Here is a 27,964-nt window from a genome sequence, read left to right on the forward strand (position 1 = left end):
ATCAAGAATGGTTTTGTTAGCGTATGGAGGGGGGGGGGGGGAGGGGGGGTTGAGAGGAGAGGAAAGACCGGTAGGGGGTGGGGAATTTGGCTCCCTCTCCTTTTTCCCTTATCTTTTCTTTTTGCGCCTGCCACTGAGCCAAAGTGTTTTTTTTTGTTTTATGAGAGCTGCCGTCAAGACGGGTTACACCGCACACTTGACCTTTGCAGTTGCAGATTCAACCAGACAAAGCTTGTTGTTACATAAAGCTGATTTTAGATGTGCAACCACCAGCACTTTCAAAAACTGTGCCTAATTTGGCCAATGGTGGTGTCTTTGAAATGTCAAAACTTTCATCTCCCCTCCCACAACTGATAGACCTCTAGGAATTTTACGATCATAATTAAAAACGTGAACGACAAATTAACACTGGAAAGTAGAAGGACGATTTGGATTTCTATTTGCTGAGAGGCGCACTGGAGTAGGAAAGTGGGTTGTTTTTTAATTTTGAAAAACTCAACATTTTTGCTCAGCTTTTCTACGTCTTAAACTTGCAGTTTCTCGACTTAAAGAAGGAACCTCTCTAGATCTTGACAGTTCTAGTGACAGTGATACTGGGGTGGACGTGGATCAAGATCGTTCAGATCTTAGGAGGGATCCATATTACGACGATATGATAACAAGAATAAATAGCCAGCTAGCGGCAGCAGTTGCCCGCGGCACGAGTCCTTATGTTATATATGGGATGGAAGACGATGATGCAGATGATTGGTGTTAAGAAATAAGTGCAGTACTCTTCAAAATCAGAATGCACTTGATAGTGTCCAGTAACAGGTCGCCAGCTGCTCCAGACTATAGTGACAAATACTGTGGAAGCTGTTTAAACGCGTAATGCAGAGATTAAATCGGATCACCCCGTTTACACGGTGAACAGAGAACTACGACAAGCATCTCAAACACCGCACGTGCATAGAGAATCTGTTCGCTTTTATCGCTAAACGTTGAGGTTGAATTTAATGGTTCTTACAACCTGGGAATACGATTCGGTTCAACTTATTTAAGTGTTGATGAAAACCGTGGTTACCTTAGACGAATCTACAGCAGAATTAAGACAGACATTGCTGTTTTGGAATGATCAAAATAACGAGTTAAACGCGTCAGTAAAGGATTCAATAGCAGAGACTTTCAGTTGTACAATGAAACGTTTTTTCCATTGCAAGACATTCTCTGCAAGAATTTGTGCTCCATTTCCGCTCAAAGACGGTTTGAAGAAAATGTTTTGTTTTTAAGATAATACATTCTTTTAAGTTAATTTAAGTAGACAAGAATAGACATGGATATTATATTCTTTCGCGCGGGTCACAAAGAGAAATTAATATTAGGAAGATGCAAGAAAGGATGAGCTACTACTGGTTCATCGCTCTTGACAGATGTTAGGAGTTATATAAACTAAACTAATCAAAAATGTTTAAATTATTCCGAACCATATTCATACCGGCAAAGTTAAAGTCTAATATATACAGTTTTAACATATGTAATGTAATGCATGTATATTTGGGAAAAGAACATAAATGTAATCCTTATTTTGTAGTGTTCCAAATGGTTTGCTCCGCTTTTATACATTCAGTATGTCTTCTAATAATAGTGCAACACAATAGCGTGGAACGACCGCTTTGTTTTTTTTTTTTTTCAATTTTGATTTTCGTGTTACCGCTATGCGGTTAGTACTGACGAAGTACTCAATAACGATTTGTTTCGCTTCTGTTGTAGGCGAGCGTTCATAGTTAAGTTTGTGCATTGCGTATTGCTTTGTTCAGTTTTTTTAGGATAACATATAAATGACTAGACACTTGTGGGAACTCAGTTAAAAAGTGATTTCCTCAATTGAAATGTAATTAAAATCTGACAGAGGGTCGGTTTTACCCCTTTTTACCACAGTTTACTCTGTCATGTTGTTGGTTGTCTAAACGTGGGCACTGGCTAAAATATGTACTTGGTCTAAAGTCAATAGAAAGGTTCGAGAAACCGGACAAATATTGTTAATACATTCTGAAGAATAACTCTTTAACAAACGCCGGAGACTCTAAACCGCTTGGATACCACAATTCGGTTCAACGCGGTATCGCGACATCTTTGAAAATGGAAATGCCAAGCTCATACAGGGATCTTGCTCCTGCATCCCACATGTACACTTGTTAAATATTTAAAGAAAACGCTCTTATGAAACGAAGTGTTTCTTCTTGCATTTCAACGAGTGCAAAAACAAGTCCCAATGGATATGACTTCCTTCTATTAACAGGTCAAAGTGAACACGAAGCCCGTTTGTGAGATAAAAAGCAAGTTTAATTATGGCTTTTAATGACTTAAAAGTCAGAAGAACACTCCCTATGCTTAGTTATAAGCTTAACTCCGTTCTTGATAGAAATTCTTGACATATTACTTTACAGAGTGCTGTAGCAATGTTCAAGATATAACTGTTCTTTATATTCCAGCGCTACTACGTACTATAAAACTAAACGGGTCGTACTAGCTGTCTGTCCTGATTTACTCGTGTGTATCATTTTATCCATTCGCTGTCTAGCACGATGTTCGATGAGCGCGAAAGCATTTCGAGACACAAAAAACTATTTCATGGGAATATACTTTAATAGCTCCAGGTCAACAGTCGCGTCACCTACTCACTGAAAAAGCATTTACACAATGCATAGCTCTATCTCTATAAATGACTAGCTAAGGGCCTGTTATATGAGGTGAGCCAGCACGGTTAGCCGGGCTGGCTTCGCTAAGCCCTTGTTTCTTCTTCAATTTTTTGTTGTGTTTATATGAGGGACCGGGCCGGCCCGGCCCGGCTAGCTCGGATCTTGGCTCGAGCAACCGGGGTCTCGGCAGATCGGGCCAGCCCGCCTTCTCATATAAACACAACGAAAATTTTATGAGGAAAGAAGGCATGTGCCAAGCCAGCCCGGTAAAGCGGGCCAGTCCGGCTAACCAGGCTAGCTCACTTCATATAAACAGGCCTTAGTAAAGACTTCAAAGATAGGGTTCATGAGAACCTCCTAAGTTAAACATGCATGGCCTATGAATGTTTCGACTGTTACTCTAATTAGTATTAGGTCCCGTCTACACGAATCCGGATGCTTTTGAAACCGAATACTTTTTGATGCGAATCGGCCTTCCGTCCACAGGAATCCGGTGAATCCGCACACCGAAACCGCATATTTTTTAAACGGTCCTCTAGAGTGGATTCTTTTGGATCCGACGGATTTGGTGAATTCGTGTGGACGACTAAAACCGGATATTTTTGAAGCCAACTACGTCATAAACTCAGGTCAGTCTTAAATGAAAACTTTCAAGTTCAAAATGGCGGACAACAATGTCCTGTTTGTCACTTACTGGCTCTTATAAGCCAGTCTTATTGCATGCGATGAAATCAATTTTGCTATTTTGACTGCATGAACAATTAGTCATTTCGAAAGACGACATAATCTCATCCAGATTGTGGAATCATTTATTTCGAGACGACGGCGCGTAAAACGTCTTCGTTCTGAACCTCGTCAAAGACGATTTTGGGTTCGTTCAGCGAGAACAAGTGCCTGGTGGGACAACATACGGGCAGGCCTGGCCATTCAGTGTGCTCGATATATCTTCAACAACAATCAAAAATGCCACGAAAGCAAATGCAAATCGCAGTAGCGTGTGGATGGGTTAAGCCAAACCAGATACACTGCACCGAATTCTTGTTGACGCAAATATCAAGTATACGGTTTCAGCGTATCCGGATTCGTGTGGATACAGACGTGACCTTGGCTACTTTGGATGACTTCGTGAAATCGGTGCGTAGAGGTTACTCAAGCCGAGCGAAAGTCAAATAGTTATTAAAACAAAACAAACGTTCCACGCTGACCAGTAGGTACATCCTGACATAATCAGGTGCTCAAAACCACGTTTTGCCGGGTTGGATTCACTTGCACTGTATACGCATATAGCTATCGCATTTGTACCTTGGAATATTTTGTTGTTTAAAGCTTAAAAACAATAAATAGTTCCACCATGCAAATGTGACGGCGATCGATGCGCATATCCAATGGCTGTTTTCACACGAGAGACGGATTATGCGTCTGAGACGGATAATCCATCCTCAAAACCGTCAAAATTGATGGAAAAACAGATGGATGAAGTCAGGCGGATTGTCCTTCCAAAATAAAAACCGTTCCACCTTCAAATTAAGACCTATTATCTGTCTGACGCGAATTATCCAACGCGTAACCCGTCTCAGACGGATAATCCGTCTCTAGTGTGATTTACGGCGAATGAGTCTACCCTCGATGAACAAGAACTCCACTTTTATAAAAGGAACCTTGCAATTGAACATAAAATAGGTTTTGATAACAATAATGATATGATAATACTTATCTAAGGAAAATAACAAGACAGGGAGGACATTCCATGTCAAAACAAATAAATACTGCGACTTTGTAATTCCTGCTTTACTGGTCACTAAATGGAAGCAATTTGATTAATTGATGTATGACCTTGTCAAATTCGATCACCGGTAGCAAACAGGCCCAATCTTGACGCCGAACTGTTCCTTTCCTACTGCTCGATGAAAAAACGACAGATCTTCCAGAGGAAGAACATCCACCCTCTCGCTATCAAATGTGATCTCCGTTCTGCGCCACTTTCCATCGTCCCGCTGTTTAAATTTTCAAATATCAAGATATCAACAAACCAACGTACAAATCAAATCATGGATGAAAAGTAAGCTAAAACAGAAACTTGAACAAACTTTTGCAAATTCTCAGCTCGTAAGCTAGACTACGAGCAGTCTCTCTTTTTTCTTTTTTTTTTTTACTCCTTAAATTCTATTGCATAGACATAAAACCACAAAATTTGACGTGGTGGGAGAACAACCCGCTAAAAAGTATATCCAAATCAGCTGAGCAGACAAATTGATTCGCCTCAAATCACAGTCCATATTTTCTGAAGCCTCCCAAACGGAAAGGCGCTAACCTCATTTGATTTTCTAACCGGAATTTCCAGTCTTTCTATGTCTTTTTTCTGCTTTTAGCCTGGTTCTTTCCCCAGAGTTAGTCGCCCCCCTTTTGGAGCTTGTGGTATGGGGAACTATTCTCGTCGGCCGAGAAGTGGACGATCACAAAGTAAGATTACGAGTGCATGATCGCTTGAACTATCTTCCCTTCTATCACAGTAGTGTCATTATCGGTTGTGGGGGTTTGACTGATACCGCTAGCATAAGCTAGACAGCGAGTTGTCTTTCATTTCTGTCAAAAATGGTCGGTCGGACCATTGATGTGGCAAGCGTGAACATCTGTGATCGCCCCATCGTCATCGATGTGAAACATCCGCCCCACCATGTGAAAAAGTTTACGCCTTTTGGCACAAGCTGAGAGCTCGAAACAAGCTACTAATAGTACAAAAAAAAACTAAAAGAAACAAACAACCGTATCAATAATGTCAATGAGAGCAAAGGATTGATCAACGCCCCCGGGTGCAATGGTTAGTAGCTATGTAGTCACCTGGCAATAGTCACGCATGACTTTTGGCTTCGGGTTGCTGTTCGGTGTGAAATCGAATCCTTTTCGTCCATGAAAAATCCACGAGTAACGATAACTTCTACTGACACGGTGAAACCATACTACAACTCTCTTACATTTGACTCTTACAGATTGCCTGACTCTGGTACTGAGAAGTCGCAGGAAATTGAACTGAATTCTACTGGCCGTGTAATTGATCTATAAATGAACCAAGGCAGGTTCTAGTCAGTACAAAAGAACATTGAGTTCCACCTAGGAAATCACATTACTCTCTAACTACTGCAAGGACTACCTAGCTTATCAAAAATACTGCTGGACGACTGACGAAATCAAGTTAAATTACTATACCTCTAAAAACGAGATACCTCGTTGCAAACATATATTACCTTAAACCCTTCTTCAAGACGGGAAAATCTGTTCCAAGATGCTTCTGGGCTACTCTGCCACGTCCTTTTAGGAATCTAGTGATAGAAAGACTAATGAGTTAATGCTAAGCTATGCTTTTCCCCTTTAATGACGGTGCCTCCTTCTTCCATTCCTCGTAAGATAAGTTCTTTAAGCTATGACAAACTGAGAGAGTTAAAGGGTGCTAAGCCCCAATACAAAAGGATTTGGCATGTTTCTTGAAAAGGAAGTTTTCAGAGTTTATTAACCTTACAATCTTTGTAATTTTCCAATTTATTGGTGTACATTTTATTGTGTATTTACTACATGGACAGTTTACTCGTAGAAATCGACCAAAAAAACAATTATGAAAACTGCCGTCAAGTTGTCATCAGGGACTTTAAGCAACGACGACGGCAGTGAAAACTTCGCTAAAAAAACGAATTTGCGTTCGTTCAAACTTAATCGCGTCTATCTGAACCCGCTCATTATGTCAAATGCAGGCGACTTTTCCTGGAGTTGAATTCTTAAGGATTTACTCAAGTTCAAAAACTAGGAAGGAAAATTCGTCGTCGTATGTCCACGTCCTCCATAAAACGTCAAATTAATTAGGAGGTTTCACGTCGTAATCGTGCAGTGGACGTCAAAGAAATGTAGCGTGATGCACGTGCAGGGCTGTTGTTTTGATCATTAAATCAATTGTTTTTTGAATTTGTCGTCGTCGTCGTAGTTGTAGTTGCTTAAGCTCCCTTTCAAGTTCATTGCTGGACGAAAAGACAAGGAAAACTACCGTATCTCGAGAAGGTGGAACACAAGTCTCTCCGCCAGCAGTAAAGTTGCAGTAGACTCGAATTGCATCAGCAGGGCAACCAAGGTTAGGGTCGATCCAAAAGTAACCTGTATTAGAAGACACGACAGAATAGATTAGCCGTACGTTTACACCGCACCGGACGAATTTTCGACCAGCTGAAAAATTTTACCGGACACTTTATTCAGCCGGGACCGTTCAGTATTTTTCGCTCTGTTGACACGGAACTTTCAAGCGTCTAAAGTCTCGCGCGGTTAAGATGGTTCCGTGTAACACCTAAACGCACGAATAGTCAACCAGTCGAAAATTCGTCCGGTGTCCTGTGAACTAGCCTAGAAAATGCAGTAGAATCAATATTTGTTTTAAAATGGTGATGTCTCATAGTTTAATGAAGCGCACCATTTTGAATGTTGTCAATATCCATTAGTTCTTTACAAGTCATGGCAGGGTTATCCTTGGTACCAACAGGAAATTTGTAGTTTTCCACTGACGATGACATGTAGAGTATCGTCTTTAGATTTTGGACTGACTGAAAGAGAGTCATAATACTTGGAATCAGCTGCGGATATCGGAAATTGCAACAACAACGACAAAAGTAGCAGAAGAAAAATACTCTAATTAACCTGGTCCAGGGATTGGTAATGTGTAAGTCTGTGAAGTCCGAGCACAATTCCTGGAGGACCCTAAGGTATCAAAATACATAATTAGAAACACATGTTACGTGCTCAATCACATAACTGCACTCTCACTGAAGACTAACACTGCCAAAAAAGGTGATATAAAGAAATTTACCGGAGACCCATTTTGACCCTGCAAATGAAATAAAGATAGGTAAGAATAATACCAAGTTAAGCTTTTAAATGAAATCCTGAAGGAAACGTCAGAGGGTTTATCCGGTCACAACAAAGTGAAGAACCCCCGACTGATTCAGTGAATCTGCGCTGAGGCTAGTTCTACACTCAACCGCAGAGCCGGCACGAAAACCATATCGGATAGGTTTTTTGTTCACGCACAATTACGTTGTTTTCTGAGCGATTTCTGTAAAGGAGCAAAGCTGCGCCTCGCCTTTCTTGAATTAGCCTGCGTAGCAGGCGCTTGGAAGCAGTAGGCGAAGGAGAGAACGCGCGCGTGCGAGGGAGACACGCGAGGGGTGAGCTCCCTCTCCCCTCGCGTGCCTCCTTCTCGCGCGCCCGGTTTTTCTTGTGCCCACTACTTCCAAGCGCCTGCTACGCAGGCTAATCTTGAATGTGTATTGTCAACTATCGGATGGGTTTATTGTGCGACTCACGATAGTGTGAACAGGCGGGAGTATATTCATGTCGACATCAAACGCTATCCCGTGTAGTGTAGACATTCATTCAATTTTTCCATAAAGCATTGTTTTCAAGTGCTCCTGGGAGGACTGTATATGGAACGTTTTCACATGACGTCACGTAGCTCCGCCATATTGGTGTCCCAAAACAATAAAATGGCGGTCATGTTGGTACCCCAAACCAGTCCTTTGGGAGTTGAACTCTTTTCTTGTGTAAACTCTCCGTGTTGCCGCATTAATTTGCATAGCGGCTGGCCAAGACAGTGAAAACGCTCTATGCCTAAGGGCATTTGCAAACAGTATCTCTGGGGAGAAAACAGTGTCCTATTACACAACACTCTCACTTCGCACTCATTGAATATATTCAGTTATGAAAGAGTTGATCGAGCGCCTTCAGAGGAAATAGAACGTGGCAGTAGGCTAACCCCACGAATTTTCAGCGCGTGGGTGGGTGGGTGGACCGTTCCGCCTTCGTCCTTGGTACTGATCTGCGAGTGAGTGGAGCAAGAATGCTTTGCCACTACTTATTGTCGCCCCAAGGGCCTTTATCGCCCAGCCTGGGTATTTCTCGTTCGCACGTTAGTTATTTCTCCCCATTAGCACGGGGTTCTAGCATTCGCGCTTTGTTTTCGAGCGTTGAGACCGAAAATTGCTTGACTTTTGCAACGTCTTTTGTTCGTTTGCTTTTTTTTTACGATCTGCACGGGCTAAGCACCAGTTTCTTGAAAATATGCATACTCAACAAACTTGAATTCGAGCGCAGCAGAACAAATGTAAAAAACGCGAAAATACAGACTAGTAACTGCGTTTGTTTGATTCACAACCTGCCTTTCATTTGTTTGAGAATTACAATGAACAAAAGAGGTGGGTCCTAGCGCAAGTTGTCTACACGTAATCTGAATTCTAATATGTAACTCTGACCACGATTATCATTTTGTTCGTTCCAAATAGCTTATTCTTTTGCGTTCTTCTGTAGCTTCAAGCGGATATTTCTTGGACAAGTAGGTAAGTGTTCAATTGTTTTAAATAGCACGGCCTTGCCACGTGAAGAATATATAGAGCGTTTACAAATGACATCACATCCGCCCTTTTTGTGAACCAAGACAATAAAATGGCGGCAATGTTGGTGTTCCGAACCAGTCATGTAGGAGTTGAACCTTTCTCTTATGTAAAACCTTCCAATAAATTTGCATAGCTGCTAACTACGTGACTGAAAACGCTCTACACTGCTGGTTTAAGCCTTGTAAAGCATTCCGCGTTTAGAAAATAAGCAAAAATAGAAGGAGACTTACCGAAATTCCTCTCAAACCCTGTAAAATGAACAGAGAACAAAGAAACTACTTTAGTGAATGGCAAGAATGAAAATGTCCGTAAACATTTTATTACGCGATAAATCCAAAAGGAAGGAAGAAAAAGAAATCAAAACAAGCGACCTTGTTAACAAGTCACGTTTATCATACAAAACATTACCTTCAGCCCGGAGTCACCCTGAATGGAAAGAAATCAAGGAAATACAGAATTAACAATAAATAAAATTAAAGCGTAAATAGTTACATAACAAAGATAACACTATTCGAAGATATCAAATATTCGGTTGAGTACGCGAGGAATATTTCAAAGAAAAAACAGGTTCTAAGATAAAGGTCGACGACTTACCGAGATACCTTTCTCACCCTGAAAAGAAAAAAGTATATACGTTAAAGTTTAATACACGGTTTTTTTTAAGTTTTAGTTTGAAAAGTATAGCATGTGTACATCCGTATCCTCCCCGTTAAGGAGAAAAAAAAAACGACAAAAAGACGATGACAACCCTCTCTCTCTCCCCGATTTTGTTTTGTTTTGGGGGTACAAGGAGGATGCACATACCGGTAGGCTAGAAATGCAAGGTTGTTGCTGTGAAAAAAAGGCATCACAGTCGCCGACGATGCGTTCAAACTTTCTCTAAATGTGACCAACACCGAGTTCACGCTGATTGGTTCCAGACAAAACCTTAACATCCCGACTGCATCTCCCACTCTAACGGTCAATGGCTCAAACATAAATCAAGTCACAACAACTAAATCTTTAGCGATACTTACTGATGCAAATGTTACATTGGCTAGCCATATCGATAAGGTTGCTAAAAAAATTACCTCCGGCAAAAATTGCTTCTATTAAACGGGCCAGACAATTTGCAACCCCCCCCCCCCCCCCCCCATCACCACATTACATCTTATTTACAAGGCCTTAATTCCACCGCATTTCGATTATTGTAATGTTGTCTGGGAATCCTGTGGCAAAAAAAATATCGAATAAACTTCAAAAACTACAAAATCGTGCAGCCCGAATTATGATGCCGACGCATCACAACTAATGGATAGCCTAAACTGCAAAAATCTTAGTAACCAGCATGACATTCAAAAAAGCCCTTATAGTTTTCAAATCTCTGAATGGACTTGCTTCTTAGTATTTAACTTCCAAATTTACTAGTCGACCTGATACAACTCCTTATACTTTTCGAGATTCTGTGAATAAATTAACTATTCCATTGCCACGCACAAATCAGTTATCTTGTGATAGTTCCCGCTACAGTGGTGCTGTTCTCTAGAGTAGCCCTCCTCAAAATGCAAGGCAAGCAGAATCTCTGAATATATTCAAGAAACTTTTGGACGATTACTACATGAACAACTCGAAGTACGGCATTCATGGAAAACATGTTTTTTCTTTAAATTTGTTGTAACAGTGATAATAATGTAATTGAAATTACCATTTGGATTTTGACTTGTAACTATCTTAAGTAACTAGATGTAAATAGATTCACACTTTTTAGTACCTGAATGAATTTTACCGTGGGTCAATAAAGATTAGTGTATTGTATTCGTATTGTTCTAAGGCTAGTTTGAAAATGAGCAAACCGAGGTGTCGCTGAATGTGTAGGGTTGTGATATAAATTAATCCACTCCATTTTGGATGACCAATCCTGTAGTTGTTCAAAAATGAGTTAAGCGTTTTTCTACTAGCCTTCGATGTCAAAGTTATAGTCCAGGTTTGTTCATATATCCAAAACGACAACCTAACAGAAAATTTAAGACTTACCACGTCTCCAGTAGAACCCTGAAAATAAGACAGAAATTAGTGTGACAAATTAAACAACTCAACGCAAGTAATTAGAAACGTTTAGTTATCCTTTACACTTCTCCTACTTTGTTGAATAACACCATAGCTTTTCAAACATTATGGTCATGTATCTTGCATATCATGGCAAATAATGTATCTCATAGAGCTCAATAAGCAAGCGTTTCTACAATGTTCTCCCTCACTGAATTACATTTTTTCAAAAATTGTTGGTTTTTGTTGTTTTAGACCACAAGCTGACATTCTCTTTTACGCTTTTTAAACATGGCAGTTTCGCCTATATAATGTATACATCGAACAGCAATCCCAGTCTACAATAATTAGGAATCACCTCACAAAGTTGTTAAAAATCAATGGGCTAGACGTCAGTGTTTTGTTTGATATCTCAAATATTTTTTAACATATATTTGTCGCTGCATTAGTAGTATAGTGTGGACCGCTTACTCCGTGAGAGAAATTGACGTCGATGACGTTAAAAGGCACTTCGTTTTAGATAAGGTGATTTCATGTTCTTCTTTTATGGTTATTTTTACTGGTTTGACAGGTTTCGATGATGTCATGGGTCATAACCCTATTTGGCGTGGTATGATTCGACGATGTCACGGCTGTTTTGATTGGTTTGAAGAATTTCAGAAAGGTTATTAGTTTTTGGACTCGTTTGAAGAAGCAGTCCGCTCCTCCCTAAATGCATCATTCATGAGTTCTGAGTTTAAGAACGAGGCGTAGCTCTCAACCAGTCTGGTATACTTGAAATTTTTGTTTGTTTCATCACCGCAGTACATTAGATGTTTTCGTAGACATAATCGGAGAATTTGAATTTGGAAACTCAATTTTTAGAACGAAAATGTATTCTAAATCCGCGAAAAAGGGTTTTTTTTTTCACGGTTGAAGTTTTCTTATCAACACCTCGTCGGGCCACCAACCACTATCAGGTCTGAATCGTTTTCACGTATTCATTTTTTTTACCTCTTAGGTTCTGCAGTTACATTCCATCTTTTTTGGACCGTTTTTGACAAAAATTAAGATTTTTGGCATAATTCTCACACAATCGAACTTTCACTGATGGTAATAGCCGTCTACGTTTCTGTTGCTATTGTTATCAGCATAATAACCCAACGAAGCAGGCCAGCTCATTCGAAAAACTTACCACATCTCCGATGGAGCCCAGGTCTCCCTCTCGCCCATGCATTCCAGGTTCACCCTAGAATCCAAAATGAAGCATAGATTGTTTATCTGAAGTAGGAAGAGAGTTTCTGTGAAACGACGGGCAGTCCATTTTCAAAAAGAAAAGATTACAAAATAAACACTCTCTATTGAGTGGTGCAAATTATCCATAGGGGATAAGACAAAACCTACTCTCTTAACTTGGTTCAACAACAATGAATACAGCTTACCCTTTCTCCTTCAGCGCCCACCTCTCCGCGAGGTCCTTCAACACCCACAGGACCCTGTGAGATACAAAGCTAAAAGTTACCTGAGTAAGAGTTACACTCCACGGCAGGAGATTCGAGAGGAATTGAAGAAAATTCCATACTGGTCGAATGAATCTTCAAATTTACCTTTTTTCCTTGAGGTCCAGCTAGTCCCTTTTTCCCAGGACTACCACGCTCTCCCTAAAAACCAGAGCAAGGAAAAATCTGTGAGTGCAAGAACAAATTCACAAATACAAAAACGAAAAAGGAATGATACTAAACCATTATCATTCAAAATGTCTCGCAGCCTCTTAGTCTGATTGGCTTCAATCCGTCAACTATTAATTCTTTATAACCAGCTGGCGCAAACCAGTTCGGAAGATACGCGCAACAGACAATCGTTGACGTCAGTCACTCTGTGATCAACGATTGTATATTGCCAATTCAGTAAAATCCAACTAGTGTTCTATTATCAATGCTGCGTTCTGATTGGTTGAGCTACTACTAGGCTATATTTTACAGCCCACTAGTAGCGAAAAGAGCCGGCTTTGAAAACCAAAACAATGGCGGCTGAATCGAGTTTTGCTAGCTAAAGTTGTTTTGTCTCGATATTTTTGACCAACTAGTTGGATTTTACTAAAACAATTATTCTTCGAGCCCGAATGGGCTCTGAATCAAAAGCCTAATCATTCAATTCACTCAGACAGCGGCGCGGGCAGCGTACCTGTTTTTAGCATCAGCGTCATAGAAAAAACGGCATTAGTTTTTCCAAACACCCTCCTCGATCTACAAAATTCTTCGTATCACACCCAGCCTTATTCAAAAATAGCTAGATAACAAACCACAACTCACCATATCTCCCCGCGCGCTAAACCCTCCTCGGGAACCTTTTTCTCCTGGAAGTCCCTGGTAACGAAACAGGCGATTATTTAAACTGAAAGCAAAAGTCGATTTGTTGAGCTGAGAAAGACTTAGTTGGTCAGTTAAGCGTTCCAGTTAACACAAATGAACGGTAGACAAGAGGGCATTCTTAAGCCACGCTTAGAAGCAGTTCCTACCTCGGCTCCTTCGGTTCCTGGGTATCCAGTTTCTCCAATTAAACCCTTTCCTCCCTAAAAAAGGTGCAGTTCAAATAAGCGATTAGGTGAGAACCGACGATAGATGCTGAGCTGGGATTGATGATAAATGAGTGAAAACGTCTGAAAACAAATACATATCTAAATACATTACCTGAGGTCCTCGAGAACCTTGAAACCCCCTTACACCAGGTGGACCAGCGCTTCCCTGAGATACCAAAATAACGTTAGAAAAGTGGTCTCAATTACACTAATATAAAATAACGGCCGTTCTTTAATCAAATAGAAAGTTCGTTTATTAGCCTGTTAGTTGTTGATGCCAATAGAACTACACTGTTGGAGACAGTTTTTTATTACGAATATTACCATAAACCATACAAGGTCCTTTGCATACCATGGGTCCTGCCTGGCCACTGATTCCAAGAATACCTTGAGCACCTGGTTCTCCCTATAATTTGAATAACAGTATTTGTCCTGAAAACTAAAGTCAGCTCTGCAAAATGCTAAAAACAACTCAGGAGTTAATGTCAAGCTTACATCTTAGTGGTTACTTGGAGATGAAGAATCAATTTAAGACTAACAAAAATAACCATCTTTATGGTTTGCGTTAAAAAGGAAATATTACCTTTTCGCCTCTCCCTCCACCACCTCCTTTAGAACCACGGTTTCCTTTCCCGCCCTTTAAGTAAAAAAACATATATTCTTCATTAGGTAATTGAAGGTTTATATACGTGGTTCGTTCCAATGTAAAGTATTTCATCTTACCGAAAGTCCCTCCAATCCCATAGCTCCACTTTGTCCTTTGGATCCACGAGAACCCTACAATTATCAAAATTTACGAGTCAGCCACTCAACAATCGTTTTCCTGTAACAATTTCAACCCACGATTAAAGATTCCTTGATTCGAAAAACGTCTGGTTAAAAATTTCAGAAAAGAATATTATTCAATCCAGAAACGATCTCGGAAATCATACTTAAGCTAAGGTACCGCGACAGATTTACATGTTGTAGCTGATGCACTTTGGTCTCGTAGGGTACTTTTATTGAGTTCGAAACAACGCGAAGGATAAAAACATGGAAACTATCATACTTTTAAAGAGGACACAAGGATGGCTAGCATTTTAACGTGGAAAACAAAATTAAATTGATGGAATTATCTCCTGCTATATCTTTTCTGTAATTCAAACTCTGTTCTCTGATAGTTCCTGCTTTCCTTTTCTCCGAAGGTTTCCACAAATCTAAGCCTTTATTACCTGAGGTCCAGGAGAACCATCCTTGCCTTCTTTGCCCTTTTTTCCACCTTCACCCTGAATATGAAATAACAAGTTCTTTTATAAACGCAACGACCCAAACAAATGTGGATAACACTCCTATGTCAACACCCAGAGGAAAGTATTTATTAACCTAAATGGACACCTCACTTTCAGTAACTCCAAAACAACAATATTACATAGTACGAATAGTAGTAAAGGAGAAATTGTCGAATACAGTCATCCGTAAATTCGTTTTGAACATCATGAATAAGGTAATTCAAAATGACATAGTCAGTATTTAACACTAATTTAAGTAGTCTTAAGGGGTACGAAAAATACCTTTTCTCCAGAGTCACCTCTCATTCCACCAACACCAGGGATGCCTGTAATACCCTATAGATACAAGTGAAAAAACAAACTAGCAATTAAAATAAACCCTGCTATATATTTTTCAAGTTTACCAAAGTGAAGACTAAACATACCCCGATACCCACGACTCCACGATCTCCAGGTGGACCAAGAGCACCAACTGAGCCCTGCAAACAAGAAACAAATATCTCAAGATAAAAAATTATTGCTCGCCTATAATAACAATAAGGGCAAACTGCAATCAACCCATATAAAAAAGAAACAGATTAAAATACAGTTATAGTCATTAGAACTTTACCTGACCTCCAGTAGCGCCTCTTTCTCCTCTTTCCCCTGGAGGTCCTAAAAAAGCCTTAAAATAGACAAGACAGATACTTCAGTTCTACGTTACGTTACGTTACGTTACGTTACGTTACGTTACGTTACGTTACATTACATTACATTACATTACATTACATTACATTACATTACATTACATTACATTACATTACATTACATTACATTACATTACATTACATTACATTACATTACATTACATTACATTACATTACATTACATTACATTACATACTAAACCGCCAGAAACTCCAGCCAGCTTAAAATGTCTTCATTTTCAGGTTCCTCTAAATAATAATTACCGTTCTTCCAGCGACGCCACGCCCACCAGGTTGTCCTTTCTCGCCACTGAGACCCTAGGAAAATTATAAAAACGAAATTTTAACAAAGGGTATAAGTATTATTCATGCCTGATATAACGATGGGTTATTTTAGAAAAGTCTGAACTTGCTAATGTCCCCTAACTTTTACCGGTCTGTATTCGGTTAACTGAAGTTACGTAGCAACATAAGCATTGACCTTTCGCCCTTTGCTTCCAGATGAGCCTCTTATTCCTTTCTCTCCAGCTTCACCCTGGAAGACGTAAACCAAAAACCAAAGAGAAAGTTAAAGCAAACCACTTAAGTGAATTACAATACGAACGTCGTATTTAATATCCAGCATTGTTCGCTGGCATTATAAATCCACGCAAAAGTTCTTATTTGGTAAAGGAATCAGACATGTTACCGTCTCTCCTATGTCGCCTCCTTCTCCAATTTCTCCAGGAGGTCCGGACTCACTACTCTGAAACATAAGAAAAGCGTTTTTATTTGCTTTTTCAGATTACAGCGATGAGAACAGACAAGGAAAATATGAAACTAAGCTAGTGATTGCTTTCACTCAAGAGTCGAGGGATTTGAGCCCAGTAGTCAGATCGTTGCTCTAGTGTGTACTCTGCTTATTGGCGCAATTAGTTTTCATTTTTATTTCCAACATGTACAAGCACACCACACATGCACAGTTGACTTAGGATACTGACCGTAGGGCCCGCGTCACCCACAGGACCCGGACGTCCTCGCAAGCCTTGCATTCCCTATGTAAAGAAACAAAGACCAATAAAACCACAAAATAAAAGACGAATCCTGAATGGGATGCTTGATCTTGATAGACGAAAATACATAATTGAACTGACTACGGGATTGAATTGTCAATTTCTTTAAAGCATTATACTGGGGTCGCATTTCTTTATTCGATTGAGTAATATTACTCCTGAATCTCACAATGTTGTCTTCGTTTCGGTTTTTCATTCTACTGCTACTCTTATGCTTCGTAAAATGCATTGTAAATGTCCGCGAGGGTGACGACAGGAAGCAAACAACATACCTCTGGCCCTTTCAATCCAGTAGCACCCCACCGTCCAGTATCACCATCTCCACCCTACACAGCAATAAATAATAGGCGTCTATGCAATGATAAAATAGAAGAGAGAAACGTTCTACGGCAGGATTATAGAGGACATATCACGACACCTTTTGTCCTTGGATTCCGTGAGTGCCCATTAAGCCTGGCAAACCAGAATAACCCTGGGGAAGGCGAGAAAACCAAACAAGTTAAAATTAAGACTTTGAACACGCGTGGGAATATGTCACTGCAGCATTTTACATCAATAATACCTCTTTTCCAGATTGCCCTTGATTTCCAGATACTCCCACGTCTCCTACAGTACCCTGAAAGATTAGCAAAATTAAAAAGTTTAAAGAAGGGTACAGAAAAGTAGCGGAAACCATAGTGAGTAGTAAGAATCAACTCACCTTCAAACCTCGTTCTCCTTGAGGGCCTTTGGAACCTGGTGCTCCAGCTTCACCCTGACAAACAAGTACAGTAAATTCAGATTTAAAGATTTAGAAACAAAACCAGCACAAGCAAGATATAAAGACACTGATATTTTCGTTCAGTGTATTACATGATTTAGTTACTGGACATGATATGGGACAGATTTACGTGCTGTAAAGCTTTAGTTAAAGCACGTAAAAAATCAAGGGCGCATATCGACCTAGAATCCCTTATATTTTCTAATGTTTCAAATTTTGAGCTTGATTCATTTACCTTAATTCCCCGTGTTCCGTTCCTTCCTGATAGCCCTGGTGGTCCTGGTGCACCCTTTGATATAAACAAAAAACAGTGTAACGGTCTCTTGTAGTTGTTAAAACAATTTCGGAGTATGGCTACAAAATGTAGCACGCTGTTAATTACCGGCCGCAAGAAGCGCGACTTTCAAGAGAGACAAAAACAAGAAAGACATTAAGAATTAGAGAAAAAAATATATCCAGGATATTCACCCCGGGGGTTAAAGGGAACAAACTAAGAATATCGGGCATTAACTAAAAACACTTCTGTCTTATTTCAAGGTAGAGTTAAATTTTTACAGAGCGATGACCATTTTTAAGTCCGTTAAATAGTGTAAACAGAGACGTAGATTTAACATTTTAAACTCTTATTCCACACCTTCTAACAAATAGTAATACAAGTTAACTACGCTATATTCTTGCTTCTGGGAAAACCTTTTCTATCAGGCCGTGACCGCGACAACTAGAGCAAACATCCCTGCTGGCCCTAATTAACATTTGGTGGAGAACCCAGGTGTTCTTGCAAGCAAAGACCATGAATAAAAGCTACTTACAAATGGCCCTCGACTCCCAGGTGGACCCTTTGCACCGGGCAAACCGTCATCTCCCTTAAAGAACAAAAATCATAAATGTCATAGTTACGCATGGTCATTCTGGTGAAGATTAAAAAGATAAAGCGGCCACAAACCTCTTCACCGTGAGTCCCTGTGGGCCCTGGTAAGCCAGTGGGTCCATAATAGCCCTACAAAATGATGCACATCGTCAGAAATTACGAGAATTAATGTCTTACGACTCTAGGGTAGTCCTTAAAATTGTAACAACTGGGTGAGGAGCAAGGTCAGGAAAGTGACTGAAAGTAATGCTATGGTCTCCGTCAGCTTAGTTGAGGAATTACTGGCAAAAGGATCCGTCGAAAAGTCTGAAACGATTTAATTAATTTCAATTTTAAAAACCTTCAGAGCAATACTAAAAACAACGCTACAGGCAAAATAACCAACCTGATCTCCATCAGTCCCTGCCAGGCCAGGATTACCCAGTGGACCACGCGGACCCTATGATCATGGATCTAAAGTCAATATTGATAATTCCAGTATTACAAAACTGGTGCGATATCTTTCAACGATATTTACACGTTTGGCAAGGATTTCGTCTACATGATTGGAGACTATCTTGACGTCTATGGGATTACTTAACGTCTATTCAAATTTTACAAGTAACAGGTTAAATTGCATTTCTTTACCTGTGGCCCCGGTAAGCCAATCAGTCCCTCGAATCCTGGAGGACCCGTAATGCCCTGAAAAGGAGACAAAAATTTTTATCACCTTTTTAATAATTGCCTGTCGGTTTGTATAGGTAAATATCATAGCTAATAAGCATTAAGATAGTCCAGTTCTCATTTAATAATAATACAAGAATTTATATAGCGCCATTTCCGTGAGCTCACTGGCAACATTGCAGAGAAACTGTTAGGGTTACGTGATTTATTTCTTGCTCTTTTTTTTAATAAAACTAAATCATTCGCCATTTGCACATCTCCCATAATATACCTCGTTTGCCCCCCAAAATTTTGCATAACCTTTGTTTTTCATTTCTTCTGGGTATTACAGCCGTACCAGGAGAAATGGAAACAATGCCTATTCAAAATTTGGGGGGGAGAGGGGGCGGGGGTCGCAAACAAGGTGCATTTTGGGAGATGTGCAAGTGGCGAATGCTGTGACAATAACATGTTAGAGATGGCATGTTGATGAATCCATTCAGTTCCTTACTACAACTTGCAAAAAGGGTTTGTAGATTTGTAGGCAACTTACGGGATCACCTGCGCTTCCTTCTTTCCCATCCTCACCGCGTGGACCCTGCAATAAATATGTCTCCCACTAAGATCAAACAAGCAATTTCTAAAGCTTCAATAACGTTGATAGTCCTGGCTTTGTATTATGTGAGAAAGAATTCAGTTGGGAAGATATTGAGAGAGGAGGGAATACCTTTTCACACACGAGTACGACAGTACGGCAGTTTTCTCTTTGATAATTTAGTCCAAATTGACATCATATAAAGTGAAAACTAGTCTAAAAGTAAAACGTTCAACATCTTTAATAAAGATGCCATGCTTAAATTGTCGGGGAACGTGATCATTTATAAGAAATATGTCAATAAGGACTGTCATACAGGACATACCAAATGAAATACATTTTCTGTGTTGCATGTTCACTTTTTGTTTTATTTTTACAAGAAGTGCTCAATTGTTTTTATACCGTCCCCCAAATATCGGTTTGAAACTGCTATCAGATATAACACTGAGACAAAGTTCTACTCTATAACTGTCTTACAGAAACCTGTAACGAAGTCCAAAAGCTCTACGCATTTGCAAGTCGGACTCTTCTCTTTCTTTTCTCCCTAGGAAAGACAAGTGAAGACAGATTAAGTACCAAGATCGATAGGAGTAAAGGAGAAAAGAAGTGAAGAGTCCGATGCCTCCTTATAAGAGCTGCCACAGTTTGTTCTTGGATTTCAATCGCAAATTCTTCTTCTTTGAAATATCTACCAAATTGTGATCAACAACAACAACAACAACAGAAGTAAACACAGACTGCTATTATGTTAGGAAAACAATTTTACGGACAGAGCCATTCTTCATTGGAAGCTGTTAAATGTGCTTGTGTGGCAGCCGAATAAAGAGGTGTTACTTTTGTCACGACTTAACAGTTAATTGACTTGGCAAAAGTAACTATTCGGATAAATAAAATAGCTGAAAAAGGAAAGCGAAGCTGAATGTAATTTTTGGGGTGTAGTAACGTGAAACTTGACTAAATGCGTCAATTCCACTACATAAACTAAAACAGTGGTCAGCAAGAGCAGAAGAATGAGATGAAGTAGTAAGAATGATGTGCAGTTAGTGATGGACGCAATTAAAGAGTTCTACATAAGACATCTAACTACAATCATCAAAATATTTTCTCACCATCAATCCATCAGCACCTGTTTCGCCAGGGGGGCCAACAACACCCTTTAGGAAAAATATGGCAACAGAAAAACTATTTTAAAAACCAGTTGAGTAATTAGACGTGATCATTGTATTGATCTAAAAATTATTTAAAAGAAACCGGCAAAATGGTATTTAATGATAGTACTGTAACAGATATAAAGAAGACCTTTTCACTATCAGTTACAATAAAAAGATAAAAAGAAAACATTAAACGTTCAATTATCTCTACACACAATCATTCTAAGGTATCTTCCAGCGTTAACAAGGCTTTTTTTCAACATTTTAGGTCCCTAAAGTTTTTAATGAATAAATCTGTTGTTATGAGGGTGATTCACGCATTAAAGGTCCTTAATACAGGTTGATATTTCAGCTCTAATTGAAAAATGGACAATAGTTCTATTACAAAAAGACATTGAAAAGCGGCTCTACGAAATATAAATTAAACTTACCAGTTTTCCTTGGTCACCGACTTTGCCCTGTAATCCTTTGGCGCCTACTTCACCCTGATGAGCAAATTTCTGATCAGTAGCCATAGTTACAAAAGTTTATGAAAAGTGTTTTTGAAACTCATTTCGTTAAATATGTACTAAGGTTTATTTACTTGGCTATTTACAAAGCAAAATATCGTTACACAGCTCATGGAGTATTACCTGATCTCCTTGAGGTCCACCTTCTCCAACTGGTCCAGGGGTTCCAGTAGCTCCCTTTAAAGTACCAAAAACCAGTTACAGATCACAAATTAAGAATATAATTTAGCACCTGTTTTGATTATGCAACTGACTACAAAGAGAAAAAAAGAATGGTGAATAATTGGCGGAATGAAAGGAGAACTTGGATACGCGAACGAACAAAACACAAGAGAAATGATTGACTGATGATAAAAAGAAGAAATGGCAGTAACTTAAGAGAAAGGAAAATATAAGATTAAATAAATGGGTGAATGAGTGAGTCTGGTAATTTTTTGGCAATGTAAGCCTAATATACTTCAACTAACAGGGAATAATGCATAAACGCAGAAACACAGCCCTTACATTTCTTCCTTTTGCACCATGTTGGCCTTGGTCGCCAGGTTTCCCATGAAGGCCCTACAAAAATTACCGAAAAAAGCGTTATCCCTTAACGATAATAACAGTTGCTCACATTTTAGTTGTAAATTTCTCTTTCTAGATTTAAGGTTAAAGTATGCATACCCTAGGTCCAGGTTTTCCTTCCTCACCAAATGTGCCGTTAGGACCTATAAATCCCTGAAACGAAAACAACCAATAAACGATTGAAGTTTAAGTATTAATTTATAAAATAACTAAGATAGTACGCGCGCTCTGATTGGCCGAGAGGAGTGTTTGCATGAGAGTATGTAAACATGGTTGTGGCGTCAAGTTGTTTGGTTTTTCGCGCGCTAATCACGCAAGCACAAATTTGAAGAAGTTTTCGAGTTCAAAACTCAAAAAGTTTACTTTATTTACCCATTCCTTCGTCGGCTGAAACTTGGAAAATCGTTACAAAGAAGGTGTGTACATTTTTCTTCGCTTAAGCTGACCGTTTTAAGCGAGAAAAATCCGTATTTTGCAAAGCATCTTTTTGCAAAACAAGAACTGATTACGCGTGCAAGACTTCGTGGACAAGATTTTGCGACTGGTAAGAATTTTTCTTTTAATCAGAGACATACACAGAGTTTTGCGTTTTTTTCTCGGGAAAGTTATTTTATAAAAACAATAGAAAACTTTTTTCCTGTGTTTGCATAGCCTGATATAAACACTCGAGGCGTTGGGAGAATTCTCGACAGTTATGCAAACCCTCGACTTCGTCTCGGGTTTGCATAAACTGTCTCGAATTCTCCCAACCCCTCTCGTGTTTATATCAGGCTATGCAAACACGGAAAACGTTTTCTATTGCTTAATTATTAAATCCAATTTAACAAGTCAACTTGCACATGGCTGATAGGGACAGCGACAGCAAGTACGTTCATTTTGACAGAAATGAAATACACCGTTTTTCACACCATCTTACCTCAGGTCCTCTTGGTCCAGGATCACCAAGAGTCCCTCTAGCACCAGGCTTTCCCTAAGACAAATATTACATCCATCGGTAAACTGGCTATTTACCAAAAACAAATTGCTTTTCATTTCTGAATATGTGACCATCCCATTACACAAGGACAGTTAAGAATCATAAAGCGTTCAAACAAACAAGCGTTCGAACAAAAACAAATCTCATCACTACAGATAATCCCAAAAGACGCTGACAGCCAGAACTAGAATCAGAACTAGAATGTCCTCGAGGCCAAGAATGCTTTACACGAGACTTTTAGCAAAACACAAAAATCGCGATACAAAACGAAAGCAAAAGCGAGGTGACTTTCTATTTTTTTATAAGGCGAGCGCAGTTAAAAAATGTAGACATGATATATAGTATCTACAGCTGTATGGCTCTCAGTGAGACACAAATGTAATGGCTTATTTTTGACACCTTCAAGAAGTAGAAATATTTCCAAATATGTCATACCATTAGACCCTGTGGACCAGGCTCTCCAATAGTGCCATCTGAACCCTACAAATAAGAATAAAAGAAACTATGGAAACTGCAAAATATGCCACAAACTGGCTTCTTCTCTGAATTATTTTTTCTTTGTTGTTGAACACGTAAGTTATTTCTGAGTATTCCACTTCATATAAAATGCAGCAGTAGTTAATGAAAGCAGTTGTAAAACGTTCTTGCCTTTTCTCCATGTAATCCCATGTACCCGTGTCGGCCCTTTCTACCAGGATCTCCCTAAACAGCAAGAAATGAGCACATATAAGCCTATTAGTGTTATGTTTGCCGCTACTTACTTTCTCCCGTGAAAGAACCATGCGCATAAGATCTCTGTTCTACAAGACTCACATTTAGGCTCTTAACTCCTTTATACTCGTGAAATGGTGAATTATGAGATAGACAAATAAAAAACATTCCAAAAATCAAAAACAGAGAGCAAGGCAACGTTCTACGGAATCACTGATTATTGGGTTGCTTAACCAGGCAGGTGGAAAAATGCGCAAAACAATCCCAAGAGATTTTCACTTTGCACTCAATCTATACCATGCATTTTGTTTTTACATTTTTTCTCCTCGCAGACTCTTGGTACTTCTCTCAGTCGGGCTATAGCAAAAAAAATTTATCATATTACTAAAAAAGAAGCGTACTCTTTCTCCACGTCTTCCACGGAAACCACGGCGACCGATGTCTCCCTAATAAAACAAAACAAAATTGATCATCATGTCTATAATGGTAGCTGGGTGTTTTCCTAACATTGTTTGTACCGTTGCAAAGCAAATGAACCTTATCTCCCTTGTTTCCTTTAAGGCCCGACATTCCAGGTTCACCAACAGGACCCTAGACAATAAAAAAAATGGGAAGCTTTAATGGTATAGAAACACAATCTACGTTTAATATTAACTCACTACGTTAGGTGACTAGACCTGTTATCATGCCAAAAGTAATTCGTTTCATCGCATCTTGTTTAATACAACCAAGTGAGGCTGTGAATTTGAGTAACAGCTTACCAACGTTCCTTTAAGACCATGTGTTCCAGCTCTTCCTGGCTTTCCAGGCATGCCCTAAAATAATGACATCATTTATGTTAAATTTTGAGATCTTTCATGACACAAAATGCTGCTGAGGAATAGAATTAATAGAGCAAGGTAAAACAATGAAGGATATTTTACCTTGAAATGTGTTTCGTTGTCTGAGTACCACCGAAACTTTGTCACAAGGTAATTTCCAGTACGTTAAGTAGAGTGTTGTTGTTTCCTCTACGACATCACCTTTCTTTTGTTGAAGTGGCTGTCAAAGCATGGTCAAGTAGGTAACGATTTGCGACAATTTTTGTCACCAGTCAGATGAAAACTAAGACTTTAAGAAGCCACGACATACTAAAGAATACACGCTGACTGGTAGCAGGTCTTTTTGAGAATCCTTTAAATCATGCTGACATTCAGTATCAATGCCGAACACATTAATACCAGAAATGATCCATTTTTGAGCTACCACGGTCATTGAACATCTTGTTCAGTGATATCGCACAGCTTAATTATATGCCCCGATGTTTTTTGTAACTTACTTAAGGTGGCCTGCTCAGTTCTGTGGTTGCTCTCCATAGAGCTGCATGGCTTTAGTTCGTGAGCATACATGTTGACGACGTGAAAAATGAAGATCCTGTTATGGAACACTGATACTTATCCCAAAACCCACACCTGAAACACGCTGACCGTCTTTTTTAAGCGTTTCAGGTTTAGACAAGAAAACACTTTGAGTGTAACAGCAGAATAGAGGTGAATTTTTCTGTTGAAGTTATGAGAAAGGTAAATCACGTTTTGTTTAACAAGATATTTCCATGTATGCTTCCATGACAGCATAAACATCAAGTTCAAGATGTACCTTGTGACCTAGCAATCCTCGAGAACCTTTGCCCCCTGGATCTCCTGGTGGGCCCTATAAAAAACAGACTTAAGTTACACGATGACAGCTAAACATCATAATACAACGTGCGCTAGTTTGTCTCACCAATAAAAACCTAAGAAAGAAAACATGTACTGATCTTACCCTTGCTCCTGGTAAACCTTGTTCACCTCTTATTCCAGCCGGACCAGAAATACCCTAGTAAACACAGTAAAGAGGTAGTCAATCCAGCTGATGCATCTGATGGTAAACTTGTGGTTAAATTTCTTAAGTGGACGCTTATTAAGGGCAGACATCTCTCTGAACACAACTTCTGAAGGTCACAGTAAGTTCACAATTTAATCTCAGATGAACACCTCTGAAGGCAGGAAAACTGTGTTTTAAAAGCATTTATTTGTCATTTTGAGTTACATGTAGATACAGCACAGATTTGAACAATAACGTGACTGCCAGAAGCAAAACTATCCTACTGAGTATGCTAGGAAAACTGTTATCCCATGTAATATAATACCTTATGCCCTTTTTCACCATGTCCTCCCTTAGCACCTTTAACACCAGGAATTCCCTGGAAACAGAATATAAATGGTTAACAAAATATGAAAATCATAACCATAGGCCCCGTTCGCACTACGACAAAAAAAAAGAGTTTGGCCTTCGCCAAAAAACAATAATGAAATTTTTGTAACCACCAACATTTTGTTTTTGCAACCTTGTTCGCATCCGAAACAAGCAAATTTTTTCGTATAACCAGAAACGTCAATTGAAGAAATTCTAATTGGTCATGCAGGCAAAATAAGATGACCCAACGAAGGATAACTGTCAAGGAACAAAGGATTTTGTCACCTGGAAAAGAACTGGAGGCCTCCAAAACTTCACGATGGCATCGTTGAAGTTTGGTAACACCTGAGAAAATTTTGGTGGGTGGAAAAGATCGTTCGCACTAGAAATGGCATGCTGTTGACAGATTTTTTTGGAAAACAAACAAAATTTTGTAGAGTGCAGACAGGGCCATACCAAAAACAAGCACACGCCCATGACGCTGTATAATTCAGTACTCACCAAGACCTCAAAACACAGCTTTGGGGTGGCTACTACTACTTCTAGATCGTAATCTTCAGGTAGCTAAGTGCCTACAAAAACTTTTAGGCTCACTTCGGCTGGTTTGTAGCTGATCTCATGGCAGATATGTTGGTTCACAAGAACAAAAGCATTTCCCTTCTCTGGGAACTTAGATCTGTTTTCATGAATATTCTACGAAAAAACATTTGTGCCTGAGGCTTTACTGGCTACTTAGCTATCTGACCCTAAAGGTGCTTTATTAAAGTTGAACAACCGCTTAAGAGACTTACAGCCAGTTTTAAACTGGTATTGAATCAAGCACAGGTATAGGTTAAAGTGCTTAATCACCACAAAAATCATAAAACTGTTCCATTTGTTGTTACGTGATACTTTGCCGCTTCTGATCGCGAATTTGGCCATCAATCCAGACTTGTCTACAAATGTATTTAACACCTATGACTTAATGACATCTGGATATATTAAAGTTGGAGCAAAACTGTTCTTTTATTCATAATCGTCTCTTGGAACGCCAGACTTATTTTGAAACGCTGAAATTCAATGTATATCAGCAACAAGAACTATGATGTCATCAGCCCGGCAATACCACAGGCATCTTTCAGGAAAAACACCCTCCATTTTCTTGTTATTCTTTTATAACTCTATCTGCCAATATCCACACTCAATATCCAGAGTAGAGAAACACCTTAAACCTGACAAGACGTGTACTACTCCTTAAAATCCTCCACAGTTGTGCTTATCACCCTGTAGACATTCATCAGCAACGTAGATGAACAAATTACCTGCTTGTAGTCAATTACATGGTCCCTCAAGACGTTCACGCCTGACAGGCTCAGTAACAGTACCAATCCAAGGCACAAGGCGTAGCATATGTGACCAAATGCTCTAGCATGGCCTCCTTTAAGAGGGCCTCTTAAAGGACACATCCACTTCAACGTATTTTTTTCTGTTGTAGTTTTACAAAAAAGCTGGAACCACAGGACTTCTACCTCCATACGCAAGAATTTCATGGTTCCAGGTTCGTTACCTGTATGGACTGCCCAGCCAGTTGAAAACACTCGACTAACTAAACGTAGCATAAATTCTATGGTCTCAGTATCTTCCATATCTCTCAGATAAGAGCTCACACAAACAGCTCGCTCCAACGTAAATAACGCACACACCACAAGTCACATTTATCTTGTAAACAGTTTTTATGGAAAAGAAATGTTTTTCAGGCACTATGGCTCGTCGAATATAAGTTATACACTTCAGTGGTATACAAAATACCTTTTTGCCTTTTGCTCCAACGAAACCACGACTACCGGGCGTACCCTAGCCATAAAATAACACAACAAAGTAAGCACAGTAGCGATCCATTATTTAAAAACATTGGTGTAGTTACTACCAGCTTTTAGAGAGCTTACACCACCACGACGGCGGCGGCAGCCAGGGCGTCAAAGAGCAATAGGTTTAATAAGGAAACAACAACTCTTCACGCACATCACACTTTTACATATGTTCGGTGAGGTTTCCTAGTTTCACGACTCTGGAAGACGTTAACATATAACGACAATTTCTAAGCGACGTTTTTGCTGCTGTGACCGTCGCAGTTGCACAACCTCCCTGTTATAATGAAATTGCGCTACCTATTTTCAAGAAGGCAGATCTTAAATGAATATTTCCAATAAGAGCTCAGTTTGCAAAAAAAAAAAAAAAAACACAAAGAACAAAACACTTGAGCCAAACAACCACAGATTAAGTGCCTTCTTAAAATAACAAACAACAT

General features: G+C 39.4%; 3 protein-coding genes across 3 annotated transcripts in view; 1 reads left to right on the forward strand and 2 right to left on the reverse strand.

Annotated features, from left to right (window-relative positions):
* LOC140937314 (voltage-dependent calcium channel type A subunit alpha-1-like) overlaps positions 1-1,916 on the forward strand; it is a 61,448-nt gene extending 59,532 nt beyond the window's left edge. Inside the window, exon 43 of the mRNA XM_073386859.1 lies at positions 537-1,916. Coding sequence (XP_073242960.1) covers positions 537-757 — 221 coding nt within the window. The 3' untranslated portion in view covers positions 758-1,916. The remainder of the gene's footprint in view (positions 1-536) is intronic.
* A 384-nt stretch (positions 1,917-2,300) lies between these two features.
* On the reverse strand, positions 2,301-19,539 carry LOC140938165 (uncharacterized). Its single transcript, XM_073387687.1, has 38 exons — positions 19,519-19,539; positions 18,943-18,996; positions 18,701-18,754; positions 18,391-18,444; positions 18,257-18,310; positions 17,683-17,736; positions 17,388-17,441; positions 17,250-17,303; positions 17,106-17,159; positions 16,960-17,013; positions 16,616-16,669; positions 16,324-16,380; positions 16,117-16,170; positions 15,900-15,953; positions 15,561-15,614; positions 15,376-15,429; positions 15,233-15,286; positions 14,894-14,947; positions 14,406-14,459; positions 14,266-14,319; positions 14,035-14,088; positions 13,795-13,848; positions 13,623-13,676; positions 13,417-13,470; positions 12,712-12,765; positions 12,547-12,600; positions 12,300-12,353; positions 11,114-11,131; positions 9,695-9,712; positions 9,509-9,526; positions 9,331-9,348; positions 7,519-7,536; positions 7,350-7,409; positions 7,126-7,255; positions 6,709-6,815; positions 5,921-5,995; positions 5,517-5,732; positions 2,301-4,672 (listed from the first exon to the last, which is right to left on the reverse strand). Exons 1-38 carry the CDS (start codon positions 19,537-19,539, stop codon positions 4,526-4,528), a joined length of 2,253 nt encoding a protein of 750 aa, XP_073243788.1. The 3' UTR covers positions 2,301-4,525.
* LOC140938166 (uncharacterized) lies at positions 19,510-27,964 on the reverse strand. Its single transcript, XM_073387688.1, has 18 exons — positions 27,914-27,964; positions 27,466-27,510; positions 25,631-25,684; positions 25,264-25,317; positions 25,099-25,152; positions 24,225-24,278; positions 24,001-24,054; positions 23,865-23,909; positions 23,401-23,454; positions 23,188-23,232; positions 22,693-22,746; positions 21,876-21,929; positions 21,717-21,770; positions 21,336-21,389; positions 21,135-21,188; positions 20,662-20,706; positions 20,030-20,096; positions 19,510-19,555 (listed from the first exon to the last, which is right to left on the reverse strand). The coding sequence occupies exons 1-18, from the start codon at positions 27,962-27,964 to the stop codon at positions 19,542-19,544; spliced, it is 906 nt and encodes a 301-aa protein (XP_073243789.1). The 3' UTR covers positions 19,510-19,541.

Source organism: Porites lutea, chromosome 5, assembly GCF_958299795.1.
Source record: "Porites lutea chromosome 5, jaPorLute2.1, whole genome shotgun sequence".
NCBI lineage: Eukaryota > Metazoa > Cnidaria > Anthozoa > Scleractinia > Poritidae > Porites > Porites lutea.